General features: G+C 43.6%; 1 protein-coding gene across 2 annotated transcripts; it reads right to left on the reverse strand.

Moving 5' to 3' along the window:
• Positions 1-348: 348 nt before the first annotated feature.
• Positions 349-25,749, reverse strand: TPMT (thiopurine S-methyltransferase). Of its 2 annotated transcripts, none has more exons than XM_032861624.1 (9): positions 25,713-25,749; positions 20,476-20,659; positions 18,852-18,944; positions 13,361-13,493; positions 10,445-10,497; positions 9,745-9,819; positions 4,864-4,949; positions 1,890-1,934; positions 349-718 (listed from the first exon to the last, which is right to left on the reverse strand). In XM_032861624.1, the coding sequence occupies exons 2-9, from the start codon at positions 20,613-20,615 to the stop codon at positions 606-608; spliced, it is 738 nt and encodes a 245-aa protein (XP_032717515.1). In that variant the 5' UTR covers positions 20,616-20,659; positions 25,713-25,749; the 3' UTR covers positions 349-605. The 2 variants fall into 2 exon arrangements, with proteins under 2 accessions (XP_032717515.1, XP_032717514.1); XM_032861623.1 differs by lacking the exon at positions 25,713-25,749 and adding an exon at positions 25,142-25,203.
• Positions 25,750-25,765: the final 16 nt, after the last annotated feature.

Here is a 25,765-nt window from a genome sequence, read left to right on the forward strand (position 1 = left end):
ATACATTTCTTGGTCTTTTACCTTGAACCTTAGTAAAGTGTTACATAGCCTCAGTGGTTCTAAAATTCATAAAAAGTATCCATTTCTCTGCCTATTCTGTTTCTTTAAGTTATGTGAATTGCATTTATTTTTATTTTTACTTTAAAAATTACTTATTATTTTTAATTTATTTAAAAAATTATTTTACATTTTTAATTATTTTTTTTGAAAGATTTTTTAAGTAATTCCTACACCCAATGTAGGGCTCGAACTCATGACTCTAAGATCAAGATTCACATAGTTCCACCCACTGAGACAGCTGGGAGCCATTTAATTTTTAATTTTTTTTAATTATACAACACATGCTGGTTGTAAAAAATTTCTTGCAATCTCCAAGTAAAACAGGTATAATCTTTGACCCCTCCAATTACACTTTCCTTTCTAAAGGTAGCTACTTTAACAATTTAGTTGTATTCTTTTCTATAAAGTTATACACATTTATGAGCAAAGATCTGTAATGTGATTTATAAACAGTTTTTTTCAAGAGCAATCCAGTATAGTTTCTCGCCTTAGCATAACCGTCAGTTGCCCAAAAACATGTTGATATCACTTTTTACTTGTCTCATTTACTTTTCCGTACATAGATACAACTTTTCAACAAGGCAGTCAATTCCCCAACTTTTATGTTGTTCTTTGAAAACATCAACCTTCTCAAGGCAATGGATGTTGCATAATGAACCTGCAACAAGAAGAAAGGGAAACAAGCGAAATTGTTAATGAAGAAGGAAATGGAGGGGCACTTGGGTGGCTCATTTGGTTGAGTATCTCATTCTTGATCCTGGCTCAGGTCAAGATCACAGGGTCCTGGGATCAAGCCCCCTGTCGGGCTCCACACCCAGCTTGGAGTCTACTTGTTCCTCTTCCTCTGTTCCTCTCCCTGCTTACGCTCACTTTCTCTCAAATAAATATGTAAAATCTTAAAAAAAAAAAAAATGTGGGGCACCTGGGTGGCTCAGTCGGTTAAGCGTCTGCCTTTGGCTCAGGTCATGATCCCAGAGTCCTGGGATCAAGCCCTGCATCGGGATCCCTGCTCAGTGGGAGCTGCTTCTCCCTCTCCCACTCCCCCTGCTTATGTTCCCTCTATTGCTGTGTCTCTTTCTCTCTCTGTCAAATAAATAAATAAATGATCTAAAAAAAAAAAAAAAAAGAACAATGCAATCGGGGTTCTTCTAAAAACTCATCAAATCATTTTATAAAAGTAGTGTTACTGAAGATTTTTCTTTTCTTTTCTTTTTTAAAAGTTTTATTTAAGAGAATCTCTACACCCAATGTAAGGCTCTAACTCATGACCCTGAGATCAAGGGTCAGATACTCTTCCAACTGAGCCAGCCACGCCCCCTCTTTTTTTTTTTTCTTAAGAAGTTATTTTTTAAGGTTTTATTTATTTGACAGAGTGAGCAAGAGAGAGAGAGAGAACATGCATGAGTTGGGGAGGAGCAGAGGGAGGAGGGAGAAACAGGCTCCCCGCTGAGCAGGCGGGACCCTGGGATCAGGACCTGAGCCAAAAGCAGGCACTTAGGCGACTGAGCCACCCACGCACCCCATTTTTGTTTTTAATGAAAATGGGGAAACACTAAGGGCAAACGGACCTCTGGATTGCTATTACCACTTAGAACTCCTAAGACCCAAATGAAACACACGTTCTGTCTGGAAGAATTCAAATGCCTCTCACACAAGCACAACCACTTAGCTAAAAAGGCATATGACAGAGATCGGTCCCTTTTCTCGGATAAAATATTCTTCAGTAAAAGGGTTTCTGGCTTCCAGATTTTATAGACTTCCAGAGACGAATCGGTGGTAACAGCTCAAACGGCTAATTGTTGACTTTATTTTAAATAGAAATAACTTACCAAATAATTTTTTGACTTCAGCATCTGGAACATAAAATGGTGGGCCTAGGTAAAAGAGAAAGCAGGTGAAGAGGAATTTTTGCAGATCTAATTCTAGAGAGAAATTCTCAGGGCCCACTGCTCAGCTGATTTCCGGGACTTAGGTAGAATTATTCCATACTCAGCTGAATTCTTGGGTTGGTAAGGATGTGACCGATTCCTCTGCTACTTCCTTTGCATGTGTCATACCGGCTTACCTGGGGGGATGCCAGCATTGGGTGCCCGTCTCCAGCTTCGGTGACACGGCCAGGCCAGACATGGAACTTGGGATCTTTTATTTATTTTTTTCCTTTCTCAAGTTTTTTTTTATTTTTTTAAAGACTTTATTTATTTATCTAACAGAGAGAGAGATCACCAGTAGGCAGAGAGGCAGGCATAGGGAGAGGGGGGAGAAGCAGGCTCCCCGCTGAGCAGGGAGCCCAATGCAGGACTTGATCCCAGGACCCTGAGATCACAACCCGAGCCAAAGGCAGAAGTTTAACCATCTGGGCCACTCGGGTGCCCTCCTTTCTCAAGTTTTTATTTAAATTTCAGTTAGTAAATATACAGAGTAATATTCAGGTGTAGAACTTAGTGATTCATCATTTCCCTATAACACCCAGTGCTCATCGCAAGTGCCTTCCTTAATACTCATCACTCAACCCCCTGCAACGCCTCCCCCACCCCCACTCTGGTAACCCTCAGTTTGTTCTCACACCTAAAAGTCTGTTTCCTTTTCTTTCTCTCTCCCTCTCTTTTTTTTTTTTTGCCCCATATGTTCATCTGTTTTGTTTCTTAAATTCCACATGAGTGAGATCATATGGTATTTATCTTTCTTTAACGTATTTTGCTTAGCATTGTATCTCTAGCTCCATGAACACTGTTGCACATGGCAAGATTTCGCTTTTTCATGGCTGAGTAATATTCCACCATATATCTACATACCACATCTTCTTTATCCATTTATCACTCGATGAACATTTGGGATTTGGGTTCTTTCCATAGTTTGGCTGTTGTAAATAATGCTGCAATAAATATTGGGGTGCATGTATCCCTTTGAATCAGTATTTTTGTATCCTTTGGGTAAATACTGAATAGTACAGTTGCTGGGTTGTAGGGCAGTTTTATTTTTAACATTTTGGGGCACCTCCATACTGTTTTCCAGCGTGGCTACATGAGTCTGCGTTCCCTCCAACGGTGCACGAGGGCTCCCCTTTCTCTGCATCTTCGCCAACACCTGTCGTTTGATGTGTTGTTAATTTTGGCCATTCTGACAGGCATGTGAAGTGATATTTCATCGTGGTTTTGATTTGTATCCCCTGATGCTGAGTGATGTGGAGCATCTTTTCCTGTGTCTGTTGGCCGTCTCCATGTCTTCTTTGGAAAAATGTCTATTCATGTCTTCTGCCTTTTCCTTAACAGGATTATTTAATTTGGGGGGTGTTCAGTTTTATAAGTTCTTTATAGATTTTGGATACTAACCCTTTATCAGCTGTGTCATTTGCAAGTATCTTCTCCCATTCCAAAGGTTGCCCTTTAGTTTTGTTGATTTTTCCCTTTGCTGTGCAGAAGCTTTTTATCTTACTGATGTCCCAATAGTTCATTTTTGCTTTTGTTTCCCTTAAGACAGGCACCTAGTAAGAAGTTGCTACGGTCAATGTCAAAGAAGTTACTGTTTGTGTTCTCTTTTAGGATTTTTATGGTTTCAGGTCTTGCATATAGATCGTTTATCCATTTTGAATTTATTTTTATGTATAGAAAGTGGTCCAGTTTCATTGTTTTGCATGCTGCTGTCTAGTTTTAGGGACTTGGGAATTTTAAAATCAGAATGAAGTTCATTAACAAATTCCTTGGCATTTCCTTCATCTTCTGGAGTACTGATTTCCAGTGACTCCTACACTCAATCACTCTCTACACATCCCTCCCAGTTTGCTGCAGGCCATGTACTTTAAAGAAAATTTAGCTTCTGCTCCTTTCAAGAGCTATTCTGAATTCCAGCCCTAGACAGAGCCTGTTGTGTTTTCTGCCCACAAGCCCTGCCTTAAGCTTCCTGTTCAGGAATGGAATTTAAATCAGATTAGCAGGGCTGAGGTCTGTCTCCATTAATTTCCATTTCCATCTGATTGTTCCAGACTTAATTATGGACACTAGAGCTCATCTTTTAATGAGCTTTTAAGATCTGATTTACTCAAACAGAAAAAAAACAACACGAGCCTATGTAATTATTTATAAAAAGCCGCACTTTAAAAAAAATTTTAAAACTCTGTGAAAAAATCAAAAAGGTGATTTTTACAATAAAAGTCTATGTATTTCGTTTTCACTTCTTCCTGGAAATAAAAGATCAGTCATGGCAAAGGTTAAACCTACAACGTTGAAACCCATCAAAAGGAATCCAGAAGAAAACCTCACTTTGATAAGTTCAAAACAACGATCATTATTAAAGAATGCAATAAATTGTAAAATTTCAGCAGTAAAAAGCCATAATAGTGCAGGGATTTTTCTGCACATCTCCTATCACCGCACATCCATGTCTCACCCGTTGTCCTAGAGGCGGTGTGTCTGTGTGTGTGTTTGCAGGCGTGCACCTAACACGTCCCCCACAGCGGGGATAAAACATACAGGCTATATTCAAGCAGGGCAAACAGTCTCTCTTCTTCCTACTCCAAACTTCATGAGACCTCGCTTTTATATTAGGGCCATCCATTTCTCCCTGTCTTCTGTAGTCTGAGCTGGGAACCGTGAACGAAATGGAAGACAAGAAAAACTTGTATCAGGTGGGAAGAGGGACAAAAGGTTTATAGTTTCCATTTACCCAAACCAGACTTTTCTTCCTGGGTAAAAAAGCCATATTCTTCCTGTGATCTAAATTGGGAGCCAGTAGTGCTATCCGTGTCATAGAATTAAATCAGGAAATGAGGCAACATCTTAGAAAAAAGAAAAACAAAAGAAACTTTACCTGCGTGTTTAGTGGGATCATAAGAAAGAGTGGCCAAGAGGTAGTGAAACCCTTTCCGCGTTAGGGACAGGATGACATCCACATAGCTGAAAGGAACACAACAGGGTAAGGGTTACATTTCTCCACAAAGGCAAGGCCTGCAGGGGGAGAGAGGCAGGGAGGGAAACCAGGTCACGGCCCTCTACATTACTGAGTTTCATTCTCGTAACAACCCCTTGAAGTCAATTCGCATCCTAAATGTCAGAAAGAGTCAGCAAATTCCATCACCTGCCTTTGCTGGGCAAGAGTAAAGACAGGACTCAAACGGGGGTGGGCTTCCAGAGCCCATCAGACTGGAAGATGTCACATACAGCTGAGCAGAGGCTCCTTCCAGCCTGATGAGGGTCTCTGGACGCACACACACAGCACTAAAGCTCTGGGGCAGGGTGTCCCGGATCAGGCTGGGGACCAGTCACCCCAGCGTTGCTGGAACCAAGATGCCTGAGTTCTAGCCTCAGAGCCCGATTCGGGAGGTCTGCTGTAGGGCCTGGGATGCTGCAGCTTAACAGTATCCTGGGGGGCTGGTTATTGGTTATTGATAACAATATCCAGGGGCATGTGTGAGAAGTACAAAACACAACCCCTTTCCTCTATCGTGTTGAAGAGGGACAAGACTAATAAACAGGGCCGCCTGGTGGCTCACTGGGTTAAGTTTCCGATTCTTGTTTTCAGCTCAGGTCATGATCTCAGGGTCCTGAGCTCGAGCCCCTGTCTGGCCCCAGGCTTAGTGGGGAGTCTGCTTGGGATTCTCTCTCTTTCCTTCTGTCCCCCGCCCCATAAATAGATAAAAAAAAAAAAAAAGACAAAAAATTCAAGGGGGTATGAAATCAAAGCCCAGCAAATACCACGTAAACCCTGGGTGTTATTGGCCCAGTCCTTTGTGTAGGTGTCCTGGGTGCAGGTGATGCCACATCCTGGCCAGGTCTGATGGGTTCAGAACGGGGGCACTGCCTGGGACGGGGCCCATCAGCACAGTGATCAGGAGCAGGACCTGGGCCCAGTATAGAATGTGGAGTTGGGCCAGTCTGATGACTGTGCTGGGAAATGGAACTGAGAGCCCCAGGAAGGCGGTGCTGGTTAGCTGTCGTCACTGTGCTGGAGGTGGAGCTGGAGCTGGAGCTCTCTTGGGGTGTGCTGGTTGGCCCTGGGGGTTGTAAGAAGTCAGACATGTGGGAGCAGAGGTGGAGGAGGTGGGGAAGCCGAATGGCCAGGCAGGAGGACGGAGGAGACGGGCACAAGGAGGTAGAGGTGCCGTGAGGGACAGGCAGACAGAGACGGACAGCCTGCCCAGCTCTGAGAGAGGCGCCTTGGCTCCAGGCACTCGGATTTCTGCTGGGCTTGGATGAAGTGTGACCCCTGCCCCGGGCTCTGTGAGAAATTGGGGATGGAGGGGCTTACATGGGGGCTAGGAGTGTGGGCTTCGCCAGATGCCAGGGCTTGAAGCCCAGCCTTTCCACTTAGCGGCTACATGAGCTTGACACATTCTTAACCTCTGCGGGCCTCAGTTTCCTCATCTGTAAAATGGGGATGAGACTAGGAACCGACTCACAGGTTGTGGTGCCTATTCGATGAGTTTACACACATGAGGTGCTTAGAACGTTGCCTGGTGTGAGGTAAGCACCCAGGTTAGTTTTTGTTATTCTCTTTAGCTGACTCCCCCAGTTAGGGTTGGCTCAAGGGGGTCACATATCCTTCCAAGAGAAAGTGCTGGACCAAAGTAAACTTTTGAACAAAAAACCCTGGGGTGTCTGGGTGGCTCAGTCAGTTAAGCGTCTGAGGTCGGTCACAATCGGTCACAATCTCAGGGTCCCACTTCGGGCTCCCTGCTTAGCGGGGAGCCTGCCTCTCCCTCTGCCTCTGCCCCTCCCCCATGCTCACGAGTGGGCTCTCTCTCTCTCTCTCAGTAAATAAATAAAATCTTTAAAAGAAAAACCTTAACTTTCTGATTGTTGGTCTTAAGAAGAAGGAAGTGGGGCACTGGGGTGGCTCAGTCTGTTAAGCAAATGACTTTAGGTTTCACTTAGGTCATGATCTCAGGGTCGGGAGACTGAGCCCCGTGTTGGTTTCCCCCCTCAGTTCTGCTTGAGATTCTCTCTCTCTCCCTATGCCCCCCACCCGCTCACATTCTGTCTCTCTCAAAATGAAAAAATAAATCTTTAAAAAAAAAAAAGGAGGAGGAAGTGCCGTCCCCATAAAGGTGATCAGTCAGACTGGTTTGGCCAGGTGTCCTGGGACTGACACACTTCCTTCCCTCTGGAATGCCGCCTTTCTCAACCATTTTCCAAAAAATTCAGAAAAATGAGAGAGGTTTGCCCAGTGATTTAAGTCAAGCCAGACAGCTGAGGGGCCCAGCAGCAAACAGCTCAGGACTTGCCTGCGTGCCATCAAAGCAGGTATTAATGACAGGAATGAGATAAAGTTCGAACATGTGACGTACCAGGATGAAGATAAAGAAATGCATTTTTCTGCTGGCTTGACAGAAGCTGTTATTCTGGTAATGAAGGCCAACATGTTCTCAGGTGTGCTTGAGGCTGTGCTCACACACACACACACACACACACACACACACACAGGGCTGGGCTTCGAGAAAAGAGAGAGGAGGAACCAGGGAGGACACAGAGACTGTGGCTAAGCTAGAACTGAACGCCTTAAACAAGACTTCTAGATGGGTCTCACGACTCGTTGTGGTACCACTTAGATGGCCTTTATGTCTAGGACAGAGGAGGTGGTCATGGCTATAGGAAACAGTGGATTTCCTTTGCTCTGAGTCCAGTCAGCTTTCGTTCGTTTATTTGACAAGTGTTTGTTTAGCTCCTACTATGTGCTAGACGTAGACGGTGCCAGCTGAGGGGGGGAATTAGACAGTGTGCCTGGTCTGCCCTTCAAGTGAGCTCTGTGACTTCCAGTTTGCTCCCCTCCCTGTGGATTTGAGCCCACATATCCAAGCCCCTGCAAGGACTAATCAAAGACAAGGATAAACATCATCAGGGAGAGGGAAACACCGACAAGGGTAGACATCCAGCAGATGTGGGTTCAGTAGACATACATGGTGTTTTATGGAAACAAAGCGGCTGCATGGGATACCGTGAGTTGCCAAAGCACATGGACGTCACACAAGAAATGCAAAGCAGATGTTGAAATGTGATGTGGATGTCCAGGTGAAGACCAGAGCTGGAAATAGAACAAGGAGAAAGGCAGGTACCAGCACGATTTGTTCCATCATTTCCCTAACATGGGGCACAGTGTGTATTTAGAACATGGCAGGAACTTAGTACATGTTTGTTGAATGACTGAATGAAAGTAACAGAATTGAAGGGCTCAGGAAAGAAGCAAGGGTAAGGGGCAGGCAGACACAAGCAAACGCTGAGGATGGTCCCTTAGGGAATGACGGCCTCTATGCGTGTGAGGAAGGGGAAGCTTCCAGAAGGAGGAGAAAAAGGAGGAGTAGCGACAGAGAGAAAAAGGAACACAGGAGTGTGAATTATCATTAAAGGAAAATATATATTAAGAAAATGTGTGCGGCTCATGGGTAGCTCAGTCAGTTAAGTGTCCGACTCTTGAGCTCAGCTCAGGTCCTGATATCAAGGTTGTTGAGTTCAAGCCCTGCGTTGGGCTCCAGGCTGGGTGTGGAGCCTACTTAAAAAAAGAAAAAAAAGAAAAAAAAAAAGCAAAGCAAAGAAAATATGGCATGAGGGGCACATGGCTGGCTGGCTTCATCAGTAGAGCAGGAGACCCTTGATCTTGGGGCTGTGAGTTCGAGCCCCACATTGGGGTGGAGATTACTTAAAATCTTTAAGGAAAAAAAAGAAAATGTGGCATGGTCTTTTTAAAGAAGATGAGGTTTGGCAATCAGCTTTGACTCATGAAATAATTGATTTTTAAGAAATAAAAATTTTATTTCACTGATGTGGATGCAAGCCTTTGGACAGGTGTTAAGAGTTGGCCTCCATCCCACGATATAATTCAACAATTATATGCTCTCTCCAAGTAAGTACATGAGTGATACTTGGATTGGAAAGTACCTAGGAGCGGCCATGTTTTACTCCGTATGCTTTCTCATATTTTAATTTTATTTTTTCATAAGAGTAAGTACAGTAAGAATGGTCAAAATCATCAGTAACCAAAGCTCTGACATAATGGCAGCTAATACTCAGACAGCTATGGAGAATAGCCAGGCACTTTCCACATCCGTCGTTCCCTTTAATCCCCACAACTCCTGCAGGGAGAATAAGGTGGGGATGGTGACTGTGGGCTTCGACCAAACTCCCCAGGTCTGGGTCTGGATTCGGTTGTGTGCCAGCTGCCTGACTTCGGTCAAGCAACCTGATCTCTTTGACCATAACTCAAGCCCCATGCTAGGCTCCACGCTCCATCCTTCCCCATTTGTAAAATGGGAATAATGGGGCATATGCCCCACAGGGTTGTTTGGTGGATTGAAGGTGTTGACAGAGTTTCAAGCAATGCCTGTCACATGGCAAGTGCCCCAGACAGGTGCCAGGTGAGGTTAGTGGGGGGGGTAGGGGAAGTGGGGGCCCTATTAGCAGACACTCCGCCATCTTGCAGAGGAGTCAACAGAGAACTTGAGTACTTGGATCAAGGCAACACAGCTTGGAAGTGACAGAGCCGCAAGCCGGTACCAGCTCCCCACGGCCATGGCCAAATCCTATCCTTTTTACACAAAGATGGTACTTAATTTAGGTCTTCTAATTCCAGATACAAGAAGCTGTTTCAAACTAGTGGAAGTCTTAACTGATTTTCTGGAGCTCACGAAAAGTACAGCATGTTAAATGAAAAAGGCCCAAAAGGGAAAGCCAGCGTAATTAAAGAAACCAAATTACTAACCGCTCACGATCGCCTGGGTTCACAGCAACTAATGCTCCTCTATCCCAGATCCGGTCAAATTTGCCAATATTGGCTCTAGCAGGAAGAAAAAGAAAGAGAAATACATCTTACGTAAGAAAAAAATTGAGTCTCCAACAAGCAACACAGCGTCCCTAGTGGCGCATGTTGGTATTGCACCAGCTGTCAAGGGATCCGGATCTCTGGCTGCTTTTCCCACTTCTGCGGGGATGCGTGGATGTGGGTGTGAGGAGCTCCTTCCAGCTTTAGGAGCTGGTGGCAGTAGCCTCCCCCTTCTGCTCTGACTTGGGAGCGCAGAGGAGAGCTACAGGGCAATCTGTGACAACCTGCTCCCAGCCCCCCAAGGAAGCATCAGGGCCTTTCAGGAGGTAAGACCACCTTCTACACTTTGACAGTCCTTTCTGTAACCGATCAGGTGTGAAACGAAGACACTGTCTTGCTCTTCCTTCCTTCCCCCGCCCAGCCTCGAGTCATAACAATGTTCTCCATATTTTGGAAGCTATCCAAGGACGAAGCTATCAGGTGTGCAGACATGGTAGGCTGTGGTCCGAAGAAGTGCAGGCCGGAGACTCCCATCCATGCTACCCCAACTGGGCACGGGTCAGCAAAAGCCCCCCCTCCCCCAGCACTGCCTGGTGAGCACTCCGGGCATTCAATGTACAGACGTAGGATTCAGTCCTACCTGGGAAGATCAAAAAGGTTGCAACAGTACAACGAAATGTTCCCTTTAGAGCTCTGTAATGAAAGTCAAGAAAAAAAAAAAGCTGTTTAGTTAGGAGCTACCTGGATGGTTGAGGAAAGATAAGAGGGGAAAGGCACAGCAAAGGTGGTGGGGAGAGAATATGGAGTGAAACATGAAGAATGTAATTGTAGCAAGGAATTTTTTTAATGGGAAATAAAATAAGACCTTACTATAAATAATTTTTATAAACAGCACTGTGTTTTTTACTTTCATTGCGTTTGTTTGGTTAGTTGGGCTTTTTGGGAGTTTTTTTGTTTGTTTGGTTTTTTTTGGCCTATCTGGGGTTCTCTGGGATCCACTCAAAGAGAAAAATCATAGAGAGATTAACCCTGAAGATGAATTAGCAATTATTTGGGGGACTTGCTCCATTTTAGCGATATTGACTTTAGCAGAGTCCTGGTATTTTGACACTGTTAAAGGTCAACAAACGAGTTAATCAACGACCAGGCAGGCTGATAAAGGAAGGTCAGATACTTTGAAAGGCATTTGTGCAAAGTACAGTTGTGTGGACTCCTGGCTTTTCTCTCTTTCATTCATCAGCTAGTGGGCATTTATTGCCTGAGCCCCTGGTGGACAGAACCACCCTGGGTTCTAGGAAGGGGGTGCGGATCTGACACGGGCTCTGTCCACAGTGAGGACAGCCTAGTAGAGCAGAGAGGTGTGGGCGGGAGATGCATTAAGGACCGGATGGCCTGGGCTGTTCTGGTTGCATGTCCCAGAACGTGGGGTCTCAGAAGATGGAGCGAGGAGCTGCCTGGGGAGCGTCTGCTAACATTACGGGGCAGGGGGAGAGGGGCTGGGGGTGCAGTCCAGGGGCATAAAGGGACATGGATTCTGCTGGGTCCAGGGGATGTGAGAAGCCTGGGGGCTGGGGGTTGGGTGAAGGGCAAGGAAGTAGAGGTCAGGACATGCGCGTGTTGGATCGTATTCTGAACTGAAGCACCAACAGTGGTTTACAAGTAGAAGGGTCTCTGAAGGCCAGTCTGGAAGCACTGTGGGGGTCCACCCAGGGGGGCAGGCGAGGTGGCAGAGAGCACAGCCAGTGAGTCTCAACTCTGGGGAGCTTTAAACAGCACTGATGCTGAGCCCCACCCCTACTGATTCTGATTCAATGGGCCTGGGGTGAGCCCTGGGACCAGGAGTTTTTTAAGAGCCACAGGAGGCCTTTGCACACGTGCCCCCGAGGCTGAGAACCACTGCTCCAGGACTGGTGTCTTTGGACTGAGTTAACTCCTGGGATGATTTGAGAACAGGGTGGGAGGAAGCTGTACAATAAAGTACTATTAAGCCTCCTACTGACCTACAATTAGTTTCAATATTTAGAAAACAGAGTACCTTGCAATAGACTGAATGTACCAATGGATGATGGCCAGACCCTGTCAGACTAGAGAGCTTGGACCGGCTGCAACAGCCAGCCTGGGAAGCCAAGCCACAGTCTCTGCTCGATGACGTGTCCATGACTGCCAGCCTCCCTAAATTTCATCACCTTTCCCTCTTCCAACTCAGGGTTAACCTGAGAAAGCCAAATACAGTCCCCAAACCAATCCCACAGGATGCCCCCTCTCTTTAGCTCACATCTGCCTCCCTGGTGTCCACAGCCTCCAAATGGCCTCCCTGTGGCCTCCCTGTGTTTTCCAGCACGAAGCTCTCCCACCCCCTGCCTGCCTCTGAGCTTTTTCAGAAGCTGGCCCCTCCAAAAAAAACAAAAACAAAACCAAAAAAATGGCCTTGCTTGTTCTCATTTGAGTGGTCTTTAATTCCCACATTCTTACCCCAAGCAGGCAAAGCATTCCTCCGGCTTGTTGTGATCACAGGATGAAAACAACTCCCAGATCGATCACTTCCAGCCCAAACGCCACCCACTGCCCCCCAGACAGAAAGCCATTTGCCACCTACACCTTCGCCATTCCATAGTTCTCTTCAACTCATCCATTTTCTTTTTAAGTGATTTCTGTGCCTAGCATGGGGCTTGAACTCACAATCTGGAGATTTAGAGTTTCGTGCTCTATCCACTGAGCCAGCCAGGGGCCCCAAACTCATCATCCTGAAAACAAAACTCATTTTCTCTCCCCCCTCAGCTTTTTTCTCTTTTATTCTCCGCGGTCCATTCCAGTCATCTGGGCTGGAGATGCAAACTCAGCTCTCCATCCCCAGTCAGTTAATCCTAAATCCTGCCCATTTGACATCCTAAACATTGCTTTGATCTGCCTGTCCCTCTATATGCCCTATGGCCCTCCGAGGGCAAGCCTCCGAGAGCTGTTTCCCGGACCTCCGCTCACAGCTTCCCATCTGGTCTCTCTTCCTTGAGGCTGCAAGGAAGGTTCGTCTCAAAAGAAAAATCCAGCCAAGTCATGCTCCTCCTTAAAATCTTTACCACTCAGAATGAAGGACCAGCCTCCCAGGGCATTTGAGACCATGCCCGGCTCCTTGTTGCTCCCATTTTGCCCTGTGTCTTTACGCTTAGCTCTGTGTATGACAAACAGCTTTCCTCTGTGTTTTTCTTCTCTCCTAAGTGAAGAGATTCTTTAGGGCATGGACTCTGTTTTTATCTCTTCAGTGTCCTACGCAGGGTGTGGCACAAGACATTCTCAGAAATGCCTGTTTATAAATTTAAAAAATCAAACAAATGCAAACCAAAACCATGGATATAGACAGACTTTGATATCAGCTGTTGTATACATTTGTGCGTGTCTGGCGATCACCTATCTTTTTCAGCCCTAGCTCCTTAAACTCTGTAATGTCCGGGTGAATCCGTGTGGGAAAGTGGAGTCACGTGACACTTGTATAATAACCCATGCTAAGAAAAACCTTTCTTATGGGGATATGGAAATCAGTATTTACCAAAAAAAGACAAACCTTGAAAACTTTGGCTCCAGGAATTTCCGTGATGGGTTCTTCTGAGTAAGAAAGATTCTGCTCTGTAAAAAATTCCCGTATCCCAAGTTCACTGATTTCCACACCTACGACACTGTGTCCTAGGTCTGCAAACCTGCATGAAATCATATATTTACACTTACATTTTTATTCTAAATACAGTACTAAATAAAAGGGTATATCCCTATAAACATTCATTTCCCTTAACTTTAAGGGATTTGTATGAATTTGGGGTCATTGGGTTTCGTAGAACTTGTAGAGAAGTGGATCTATTTATTCTGAAACTTACTAGTACATGGAATTCTGAGAAACTGATTTATATGACTTCAGGAAAAATTAAAAATTTGGAAAACTAATACCTTAAAATGTTGATCTACTTACAAATGGGTTTGATTAGAAGAGTTTCTAATTTAAAAGCATCCTATGGGATTTTTTAAAAAGATTTTTATTTATTTTGAGAGAGAGCACAAACTGGGGGAGAGGCAAAGGGAGAAGGGGAAGCAGGCTCCTGTTTGAGCAGGGAGCCTGACATGGGGTGTGATCCCAGGACCCTGAGATCATTGACCTGAGCCGAAGGCAGGCGCCCAACCGACTGAGCCACCCAGGCTCCCTGTATCCTGTGGATTAGAAATGCTTTTCAGTTTCTCTAAATCAGCCCTGCCCTTCAAAACTCTCTGTGCTGATGGAGGTGTCTGCACCTGTACCATCCAATACAGCAGCCACTAACCACACTGGCTAGTAGCACTGGAAATGTGGCTAGTGTGATTTGGTTTATTGGTTTTCTTTTTTTTTTTTTTTTAAGATTTTATTTATTTATTTGACAGAGAGAGATCACAAGTAGGCAGAAAGGCAGACAGAGAGGGGGGTAAGCAGGCTCCTCGCCGAGCAGGGAGCCCGATATGGGGCTCAATCCCAGGACCCTGAGATCATGACCTGAGCCAAAGGCAAAGGCTTAACCAACTGAGCCACCCAGGCGCCCCTAGTTTATTGTTTTATTATTATTTTTTAAAGACTTTATTTGAGAGTGCGCACGCATGCCAAGTGCGGGGGGTGGGGGAGAAAGGGCTGAGGGAGAAGGAGAATCTCAAGCAGGCTCTGGGCTTAGTGGGGCTCCATCTCACGACCCCGAGATCATGACCTAAGCTGAAATTCAGAGTCAGAGGCTTAATGAACTGAGCCACCCAGGTACCTGCAGTGTGACTTAGTTTAAACTGAAATAGCTACATGTAGCTAGTAGCCGCCATGCTAGAGAATAGGGCTCTAGGACATTAGCATCCATTTTTACAATCTTACAATTTTTGTTTACCGACAATAAACACTATCCAGAAATTTATCTAACTGCCATTTGCAAATAACTTGTGTTTTCCTGGTAAGCTTTATAATTACAGAATCCACAGTTGTGGGACTGGGGACTCCAGAGGAAACAGTGTTAGCGACACAGCACTGATTTTTGTCAAATTAAATAAACACAGGCAGTTCTGCTATATGCAACATAGGCATCCCTAAAAATCACTGTTATGCAAAATCAAGCCATAAAAATCCAAAGGTTTATGGGGAAAAGGGAGGGTGGAGCACAACATTGAAAAACTCTGTCACAGAGGAATATTACTCAGCCATGAAAAAGAATGAAATCTTGCCACGTGTGACAACAGGAATGGACCTAGAGGGCATTACGCTCAATGAAGTAAGTTAAACAGAGAAAGCCAGATACTGTATGGTCTCACTTGTGTGTGGAATCTAACAAAAGAAAAAACCCAACCAAGCTCATGGATCCAGAGAACAGACTGGTGGTTGCCGGAGGTGGGCGTTGGGGGTAGTCAAAACAAGCGAAGGGGGTCAAAATTCCCAGTTATGAAATAAATAAGCCCCATGGGGATGTAATGCCCTGCTTGGTGACTACAGTTAATAATATCTGAAAGTTGCTAAGGGAGTAGATCTTAAAGTCCGCATCACAAGAAAAAAAATTCTGTAAGTACAGATTTACAAATACTAAATCATTATCTTATATACCTGAAATACAACGTTATATGTCAATTATGCTTTAATTTAAATTTTTAAAAATATTTTATTTATTTATTTGACAGAGAGATCACACCTAGGCAGAGAGGCAGGCAGAGAGAGGGCAGGGAGCAGGCTCCCTGCTGAGCAGAAAGCCAGATGCAGGGCTCGATCTCAGGACCCTGAGATCATGACCTGGGCTGAAGGCAGAGGCTTAACCCTCTGAGTCACCCAGGCGCCCCTAATTTAAAATTTTTTTAAAAAGCTGTTACACATTTGCCATCACTTGTCTCTGTGAATCAGGATTTTCTCAAAAATATACAGTTACACTTTAGAAATAAACTGAATAAATAATGCATAAGGGAAAAAAAAAAAAAAACCCTGCCAGTGCCACATTAAAAAGAGGAAAGACAGGGGGTGCCTGGCTGGCTCGGTTGGTAGAGCGTGTGACTCTTGATCTCTGGGTTGTGAGTTCAAGCCCCATGTTGGGTGTGGAGATTACTTTTAAAATAAAATCTTAAAAAAATAGAGAGAGCTCCAGAAACCTAGCAGAAATGGTGGTAGGGTATTTTAACCATGTTAGATGGTTACAAAATATATAAAATGGTTACAAAATATATAAATACCCCAGAGTGTTGGCAGGGCTGCCGCTTGTTAGTTACTGTGCACTTTAGGGGGTAGGGGGGATATTACTGGGAAGTTCGGTGGCTGGGAGGGGTTCACAGCGCACAGATCAGCCTAGGTGCCGGGGAGCATCCTGTCCCTTCACACTAGTCTGCATTCATCTGTGTGTGGTTTTCTGCTCTTACCTCAAGCTTCTTGCACACAAAATGACACATAAGCGAATGTGAAATTCACATCATGCTCAAGTTGTTCCCTAACTTATCAATGCAGTCGACTGAAGTTAGCATTTTCAAAACAAGAGGTAGAGGGGAACTGATTGTACCTCTTGCCCACACAAGACTATCACTTTTTTTTTTTAAGATTTTATTTATTTATTTGACAGAGATCACAAGTAGGCAGAGAGGCAGGCAGGGAGAGAGAGAGAGAGAGAGAGGAGGAAGCAGGCTCCCTGCTGAGCAGAGAGCCCGACGTGGGGCTCGATCCCAGGACCCTGAGATCATGACCTGAGCTGAAGGCAGAGGCTTTAACCCACTGAGCCACCCAGGCACCCCAGACTATCACTTTCAACAAGGTCAGAGCATAAACTGTTTATAGTTCTAAAATAGACACATTAATAACTTGCCTAAATTTGTAAGTTAACATACAGGGAATATCTTTTAATGTCTTATTTTATTATTTACTTATTTATTAAATAATTGCGTTTTTTATTTTATTAAGTAGGCTCTATGCCCAATGTGGGGCTCGAACTCATGACTGTGAGATCGAGGGCTGCATGCTTTTCCAACTCAGCTAGCCAAGTGCCTCCACTTGAGGACAATTTAGTATTTTTTAATTCTCCATACGAAGTTACCCAGACTGACTGTGAGGATTTTTTTTTTTTTTTTTAGATTTTATTTATTTATGTGAGAGAAAGAAAGTGAGTGAGAGAGAGAGAGCACAAGCAGGGGAGCAGTAGAGGGAGTGGGAAAAGCAGACTCCCTGCTCAGGGGAGAGCCCTATGTGGGGCTCAATCCCAGGACCCTGGGATCATGACCTCAGCTGAAGGCAGACACTTAACTGCCTGAGCCACACAGGCGCCCAGGCTGTGAGGATTTTTATTTACATTTGAAGATAAAAGCAGAGCCTATTAGAGACTGACATAGGCTGAATTATGTTGGACTACATTGTCCTAAGGAACAAAAAAATAAAAACCCTAAAAAAAACTAAAAAAAAAACAAAAAACAAAAAACAAAAAACTTAAAAAAATAAAAAACCTAAGGAAAGATGTTAAACATTTTATTTTAATGCTGTTGGGCCTCATCTCATAGATAACTATGAGATTACAGCTGATCCGTTGACAGACCATAAGACACAAATTAGATACATAAATGGAAAAACCCTCTGATACAAAATCTTACCCACCATTGTAATGGCTTAGTTCTGGTGTTTTTGTTACAAATGACTTTAGACCCCAAGCACATTTCGACACATGTGGACACATTTTGACAAGCACATTTGATTGTCTGTTTTATCATTCCATTTCCTAATCTTGTCTCTAAACCTCTGCTAGCCCTCAATTGTTAACACTTCATGACAGGACAGTAAGACAATCTGTTTATAGAGTTAATGTTTTTCCTGCAAGTAGTTTTCAAAGAACTCTTCTAGTCCAGTGAGTCGGGGAAGCATAAGTCTAGTGATATAGTTTAAATATTAATTTCATGGCTGCACCAGAATCTGAGGCCACCACGGCCGTGTCCCAAATGCTCAGCTACGAGTGGAGCACGTGGGTGGGCTGCCTGTAAGAAGGCCACATCTGCCCTGGAAAACCAGCTCCGAACGCATTAGGGTTTCTCTGGGGCAGCCACCTACATTTATATAGCAAACAGAGCATTTCTAAGTTACTAGATTTTTCATATACTAACCTCTTTTATAAATACTTTGAAATGTTCTTTCCTGCCTAATGGACAAAATTCTCAACATTCAAGCTTATAAATTAGTGGTACATCTTGGTGTGTATAATAGCATCTGTGCAGGGCACCTGGGTGGCTCAGCCGGCTAAGCATCTGCCTTCGGCTCAGGTCATGATCTCAGGGTCCTGGGATCGAGCCCCGCATCGGGCTCTCTGCTCAGCGGGGAGCCTGCTTCTCCCTCTGGCCCTCCTCCTTCTCACACTCTCTCTTAAATAAATAAATAAAATCTTTAAAAAAAAAAATAGTGTCCATGCATTTTCACCGCAGCTAAGTTCCGGATAGAAAATGATTGCCAGGTTTGTGACTTTAGGGTAATCTGTAGTAATGGTGACTTACTAAAGCGAATTCTCTTCACAGAGAATTACTCACAAGAATTACTTTCCTCATCACTGGTTTTATAAAATGATTCTTGAAAATAATTGCCTATGCACTCGTAGTGGGAAGGAAGAGCTACATTGAACCATGGTCTACACATTGTCTTGCCAAAGAGTTATAATTCATTTTGAATTTTTCTGCCCACCCCCATTAAAAATATCTAAAATTAACTCAGCCAAGTTCCTAAACGACCTACAAAAATGAAACCGTATACAAAGATGTTGCAGATATAAGAGAGAAAGCTGGTCCTCTGTACCCCCTGAAACCCCACCATTGGTTCCAAACTATATATATATTTTTTCCTTAGAAACCCAATACAGAAAGACAAGACCACACCAGTGGTTTGTGTTGTATCTTACTGTTTGAGAATATTATCTCTATGAACCCATCAGTGATAGTCTATTGAACATAAAGAATCCCTGTGCATTTCCTGAGAATGGGATTTTTAAACCTACATCCTATTAAATATTCACCCAACACATTTGCCATCAAGAAAAGAAAGTGTATGAATGCTTATTTGCTCTTACCATTTCATCTCAACCGCTTTTCCACAAAGAGGAAAAAATACTCTCAGTCCGTTCCCGCCCTTAAGGAAAGTATCCAAATGCTTCTTTAATAGCCTGGGGAGGAAAAAAAATCTATTTTTTGTTTTCGTTAGCCCAGTGCATGGAGGAAAGGACTATACTCGGATGATACCAAGTACTCATCATACATCATCTCCCTGAATATTCCCCACAACTTTACAGAGTAGAAAACCTTATTCTTCTTTCCAGTTTATATATGAAGGAAGAGGGAGGTTAAACGACTCACTTAGTCCCGTAGCTAGTGAGTAGTGAATCGAGTTGACCCCGGGGCTTTCCTGATTAGTAACCTGAAGTTATTTTTTCTTGATGTTTTAGAAATTCTTTAATTTTCTGAAAGTGTATGTGTGAGAGAGACAGAGAGAAAGAGAGATGGGGAGCATCTGGACTCAGCGGATTTTTCAACACGTGTTTTATGGGAAGGTCTGTAAACAGGTGCCAGGGTCTCAGACCGTGAAGCTCTGAGAAGTTTAACTCTGTAGTTACTTCCCTCCGTAGAGATGTGGCTCTTCTAAGGTCACCCACATGACAAAGATAACCCATTGGATGGCTCTGGGGAGATGCCCAGCTACCACTCAGTGTGCAGGTGTGATGACGATGACGATGATGATGTCATCCCCTGGAAAGTCATGGCGGTTGCCTTGAACAAGCCTGACCGCTTTACCTAGCGCTGGCCCAGATATAACGCTACTGTTCCAAAGCCTCATACTACTGATCCATTGTTCAGCATCCTAGCTCTTGTAATAACCTCTCTCAGCTTCTCCTCTGCCACCATACAGATAACACTTTGCATCCGAACACATACTGTCAGCAAGCAAAGTCAGGACACCACCACTTTTCATGGGGCGCCTGGGTGGCTCAGTCGGTGAAGTGTATGCATTTGGCTCAGGTCATGGTCCCAGGGTCCTGGGATGGAGCCCTGCATCAGGTCCCCTGCTCAGCGGGGAGCCTGCTTCTCCCTCTCCCTCTGGCCCTACCCACTCGTGCTCACTCCCTCTCTCTGTAAAAAAAAAAAAAAGAAAAAGAAAAAGAACAAAAAAAGAACACCACTCTTCAGTATAAAGAGATATATACATAAATGCGGGCTTCCGCTGTATATATAAATATGCATGACCAATACCCAGATGCTACAGGGCCCTAAAAGAAAGATGCATTTCATAAATCTGAGACACCTGCAAATGCAAGTCACACTCTTATTTATACACCCCGGGAAGAGAGACGATTGCCCATCAACCTGTGACACGGCAGAGACGCCAAAACGTGAAAAACTAAACACATGCTTCGTAAAAGCCGTCCAATAATGTGTCCCTAAATTACTATTTCTATTTCCAAAGTCAGTTTCTTTTTTTTTTTTTTTTGAAGATTTTATTTATTTATTTGACAGACAGAGATCACAAGTAGGCAGAGAGAGAGAGAGGAGGAAGCAGGCTCCCCGCTGAGCAGAGAGCCCGATGCGGGGCTCGATCCCAGGAGCCTGGGCAGAGGCTTTAACCCACTGAGCCACCCAGGGGGCCCCCCAAAGTCGGTTTCTAATAGAACGTTACTCTATCATAAACTGAACATTTCTTACTGATGCCCTTGCTCCTGATGGAATCCAATTTTGCGGCTCACCCACTTTTCTTGCCATTCTTCCAGAGTGAATACTCGATCTCTCTGTACCTCTGGGTCAGGGTACTCTTTAACATCAAGGAACGTTCTTGTACCCTCCATGGTTCCCGAGATGCCTTTGCCTTCCAAGCAGAGAGCTCCAACACCTGTACGGAGAATATTCGGATCACTGTCATTCAAGGGCATGGCAAGTCTACTGATGAATGAAATACAAACCTATTGTCCTTAGCAGCCTGGCTTTTAAAATTATTTCCACATCCAAAGAAAAGCCATCTGAAAAATTACTTTTCAGTGAGTCTGATGGTAGAGGTACACCTCCTATTACATATTAGGAAGGATCTTTAAATAAATAGAATTATATCTTAATGTTAGAGTCCTAAGGGCTTAAGTTTTTTAAAAGGAGAGGACAAAAAAAAGAAAGAAAAAAGAAAGAAAGAGGCAGACTACACTTTATAATTTTTGTAAGTTTAGGATTTTCTCTAGCATCTCACTCTTCAGTTTTTAACATTTCATTTCGAGCTGACTTATTTTTTAGCCATTGTAATGCATATGACTGAAAGAGATCCAGAGTTGTGAAAATAGCAGCCCGCATTCGAATGAGAAAGGCAACCATCTTGAACTCAGCTGAGTCTAGAAATCTAACTCTGTATCTCAGAACAGCATGCTTATTTTCTATCTTCTTGATTTTTCATTTCTAGATAACATGGAGAAATGATACCCATTTTGCTCTCCTTCAACTTCCCAACACACATGCCACCTTCTCCTTTTCCCCAGCCTTTCAACATAGACACAGCCTATTTATTTTCAAAGTTTATTTATTTACTTATTTAAGTAAGCTGTCCAACCAACCTGGGGCTCAAACTCCCAACCCCAAGATCAAGAATTGCGTGCTCCTCCGACTACAGCCTATTTTTGATTAAATATTTGGGGTAACCATGACTATGACCAGGTAAATACTATTCACAGTGAAAGCACATAATATTCTATGGTTACTTTTCCTTTTGCGTACAATTTTTTTATTCTGTAGTCAATAACTGCCTTGCTTTTTCCTTCATAAAATTCCTATGTACTCATTACCAATTCAACTCCAAGCTCTACCAGTTACCCCAATAACCCTATCAATACTCTCAATCTCGGGGCACCTGGGTGGCTCGGTGGGTTAAGCCTCTGCCTTCAGCTCAGGTCATGATCTCAGGGTCCTGGGATCAAGCCCCACATCAGGCTCTCTGCTCAGCAGGAAGCCTGCTTCCCTCTCTATCTCTGCCTACTTGTGACCTCTCTCTCTCTGTCAAATAAATAAATAAAATCTTTTAAAAAATACTCTCAATTTCTTTGATATCAGATATTCTACCAAATCACCCTCTTGAAGGAGACTTCCCAGACCTGGGTGCTTTCCACACTCATTGCATAGCTAGCATTCTCTCTCTCAATCAACACCCTGAAGATTTCTTTATCTTTTGATGAACCTCCTGATTCTTTTATCCTATGTTTTCCTTTTTTTTTTTTTTTTTTAAACTGTCCTTACACTGGGAAAACACGACCTCCAACAGCTTTCTGGAAAAGAGGCATAGGAAAAAAGGTTTTTGTGACTTTGCATATCTTCATACTGTTCTCAATCAGTCGTTTTGATGGGTGGTTTTGATGGGTATAGAATTCTCGGTTAGAAATCATTTTTTTCTCACAATTTCGAAAAAGTCATTCCATTGTCTTCTAGCTTCCAGAGATGTTGCTTAAGTTCAAAGACATTCTGATGTAGTCCATGAGGCCAATATGCTTTCCTCTCTCGCAAGGCTTTTATTTGCCCCTAGCTTTTCCAATTTCATAATTCTATGCTTTCTTTTTTGCTTTCTGTTTTCAACCATTTTCCTGAGTTCTTTGAATCTGGAAGGTCATATCCCTCAATGCTGGAAAAAATCTGAATTATTTAGATGATTTATGTCCCTCTTGTGTTTCTATTTCTTTCTAGGATCCCTTTTATTCTGCCAGTAGAACCTCATGACCTAGTATTACAAATTTCTCATATTTTTTTTTCTATTTTCCAGCTCTTCATCTTGTTGCTCTATTTTCTGAGACCACCTTAATTTTTATTTTACTACCTTTCTATTAATTTTTAAATAAAATTTCTTTTTATTTGCCTTTTCTTTCCCGCCATTAAGTCTTTGATTTTCAAGAGCATATATATTTTTTAAAGAGTTTATTTATTTATTTGACAGACTGAGATCACAAGTAGGCAGAGAGGCAGGCAGAGAGAGAGAGAGAAGAGGAAGCAGGCTCCCTGCAGAGCAGAGAGCCCTATGCAGGGCTTGATCCCAGGACCCTGGGATCATGAGCTGAGCTGAAGGCAGAGGCTTTAACCCACTGAGCCACCCAGGCGCCCCAAGAACATATTTTTTTGTTTCTGACATTCTTTTTATATTAATTTCTTATTTCATATATAGAATGGATATATTTTCTCTTTTCTACATATTCTGCTGCTTACAAGTCACTTTTCCTGTTAATTTGTCTTCTGTCTTTCCGACTACTGACTTTCCTCAAATGCCTAAAAATTATTATTATCTGTTCCTGTTTAAGAGTAGTACTGAAAAGCTGATTAGATGTTTAAGTATGTGGGTGGGCTCACTGACTGTAAACTTCATTGTAAGGATAGGAGTGGATTTCATGTGGAAACCCAGATGTTGTTGTTGTTGTTATTATTATTATTATTATTGACTGGTCAGACTTTCCATAGATGGCTCTCCCAACCCCTATTGTAAGGATCAAGTCTTAGGGGCCACATGAGGAAAGGATAGAAGTGACAGAGGGTCCCAACGTTCAGTTTACCTGTTTTCAACCAGTCTCCATTTTCAGTATGGTACTCGAATCCCCAGCTATATATTTGTCTCTCTCCTGTCCAGAGTCCTTACCTTCTGCAGGGGATAAAGCCTTCCCCCAGACTCTGCTGGCGCCACAAGAGACAGGCAGTTACCTTGTTGTGGAAGCTGGGGAAAAGATCTGGGGATTTAGCCTTTTCTGAAGCAGAATTTCAAGCAATGTTTCTAGTTTCAGTCATACCCTTCTACGTCCTGGAGGAAACTCTTCTAATTCCTGAGCATTTGGGGATTCTATAATGCAAATAGGGATGTTTATTGGCTGTTCCCATTGCTAGTTTAGAATTTAGCTTTCTTCAGTCTGCAAAATCCTTTTCCACTTGTCCATCTGCTTTCTAGATTTCAAAATTTTATTGCATTTATCTCCTCATCTGTTCTCTCTACCCTAGTGGTTTATGCCTTTAAAAAACATTGTTGTTGGGGCACCTGGGTGGCTCAGTGGGTTAAAGCCTCTGCCTTCGGCTCAGCTCATGATCCCAGGCTCCTGGGATCGAGCCCTGCATAGGGCTCTCTGCTCTGCGGGGAGCCTGCTTCCTCCTCTCTCTGACTGCCTATCTGCCTACTTGTGATCTTTGTCTGTCAAATAAATAAATAAAATCTTAAAAAAAAGAAAAAGAAAAAACGTTGTTGTTGTTCTAGTGGGGTTTCAAGAGGGTGTGAAAATAGATATGTGGATTTGATGTCCTATCTCTATTCCATAAGTTTGCATTTTCAAATAATTTTCTCATAGTTTCTTTTTTGCATGGGAAAATGCACACAAAGGAACAGAGGGAAAAAAAAGGACACCTAAACATAACTGCAAATCTATCTGAAGGTATGAGGAAAATGTCTGTCCTTTCAATGGGAACTCTGTAATACTAAGGACAATATAACTTGATTAATTCTAACATTCCCTTTGAATCAGTGAAACTAATTTGGTTTAGATTATACTAGCATGCTATTATTGGCAGATCTAATTTAATGATTTATCAGAGAATCGCAAACATCACCTACAAGCAGGCATTTCAGGCAAAGTTCCCTTTACTGCAAAATTTGGTTCCAGGGGGCTTAGGAGTTAAGGTGAAGCCCCCCCCCCCCGGCTTTGGGAACATAAATTCTCTTTTCTGAAAATATTTGTCAATAAATGCTTTTGCAGGGGCGCCTGGGTGGCTCAGTGGGTAAAAGCCTCTGCCTTCAGCTCAGGTCATGATCCCAGGGTCCTGGGATCGAGCCCCGCATCAGGCTCTCTGCTCAGCAGGGAGCCTGCTTCCACCCCTCTCTCTCTCTGCCTGCCTCTCTGCCTACTTGTGATCTCTGTCTGTCAAATAAATAAATAAAATCTTTAAAAAAAAAATGCTTTTGCAAGGCCCTGTTGATGTCAGGAGGTGACTCTCAGTTATTTGAGAGGTCAGAGGAAAGTATCTGATTATATTGAGGAGGGAAAAGCGATAAGAGTTACAGTTTTCCCATCTACAACGTCAGCCAGAGACTCTGGAACCTGAGCTCAAGGCTTCATAAACCAGTTCTCTACTTAAAAGGGAAGCATAATTTCAACACAGAGCCAGGGCAATCTGAAATTAGACAATTCTATCCCTTTCACACAAACTAGAAATGTAAGTTAACATCATGTACATAACTTAACCATTTCTTAGGTGTTCTAATAGCATCTCAATGTGTACTTGCCCGCGTGCTTTTTGAGAGAAAGATCAAGTTTCTTTCTATAAAAAGCTAAAGGTGCAAGTTATAAGAATCAGGAAAGACGAAGTTTACAGCTGTTCCTACCCATACACGGAAGGAGCAGATGTGCTAGTTTGGCCCCCTAAGTCCTCTTTCGATGGACTCTCAAGTCTGGTTTCCTCTCTCACTTTTTCAAAAAAAAACCACGTTTCTGCTTTAGATTTATTTTTAAATGTTGTCAAATTGAATAATAACTTCTCTAAAGTGCGCAGATTTTGATACGGCTCAGTGAATTTTTAGATATGCATACACGTGCCGAACAACCTTGGAGCAAGACCGAACCTTCACAGCACCCCGGTTCCCACTCCCCCACCCCCACTCTCCCCCCGCCCCCAGAGCATCACTCACTATTTAGCAAGTCCTTCTCTTATCTTAAAAACCACTAATACACAACGATGCTTGGGGGGCACTTTAAATCATGAATTCAGAAAGGTCATTCATTGCTCGACCTTGTTATTCCCAGGTCCCATTCTGCTTCCTGAACCCCATTTCAGGGCGCGGATTGCCGGGCTGCCCACGCTCGTCAGGACACCCCAGTCCGGAATCCGATCCCAGGCTCGCCCCTAGGAAGTCGTGCCAACTCTCCCGCACCCTCTCTCCGCCCCGGGAAGCCTACCTCGCGCGCGGCCAGCGGCCTGCAGCTGGTTCCGGCGCCGCCGCGGGCCCCCA

This window comes from Lontra canadensis, unplaced genomic scaffold (assembly GCF_010015895.1).
Source record: "Lontra canadensis isolate GAN:19392208 unplaced genomic scaffold, GSC_riverotter_1.0 scaffold21, whole genome shotgun sequence".
NCBI classification, from domain to species: Eukaryota; Metazoa; Chordata; class Mammalia; order Carnivora; family Mustelidae; genus Lontra; species Lontra canadensis.

Excerpts from the sequence above, each read along its gene's own strand:
- TPMT (XM_032861623.1), bottom strand. Across the intron at positions 4,950-9,744 it reads AACCCAGGCGATCGTGAGCG|CTATGTGGATGTCATCCTGT; the intron begins GTTAGTAATTTG and ends TGTTCCTTTCAG. Across the intron at positions 719-1,889 it reads TGAAGTCAAAAAATTATTTG|GTTCATTATGCAACATCCAT; the intron begins GTAAGTTATTTC and ends TTCTTGTTGCAG.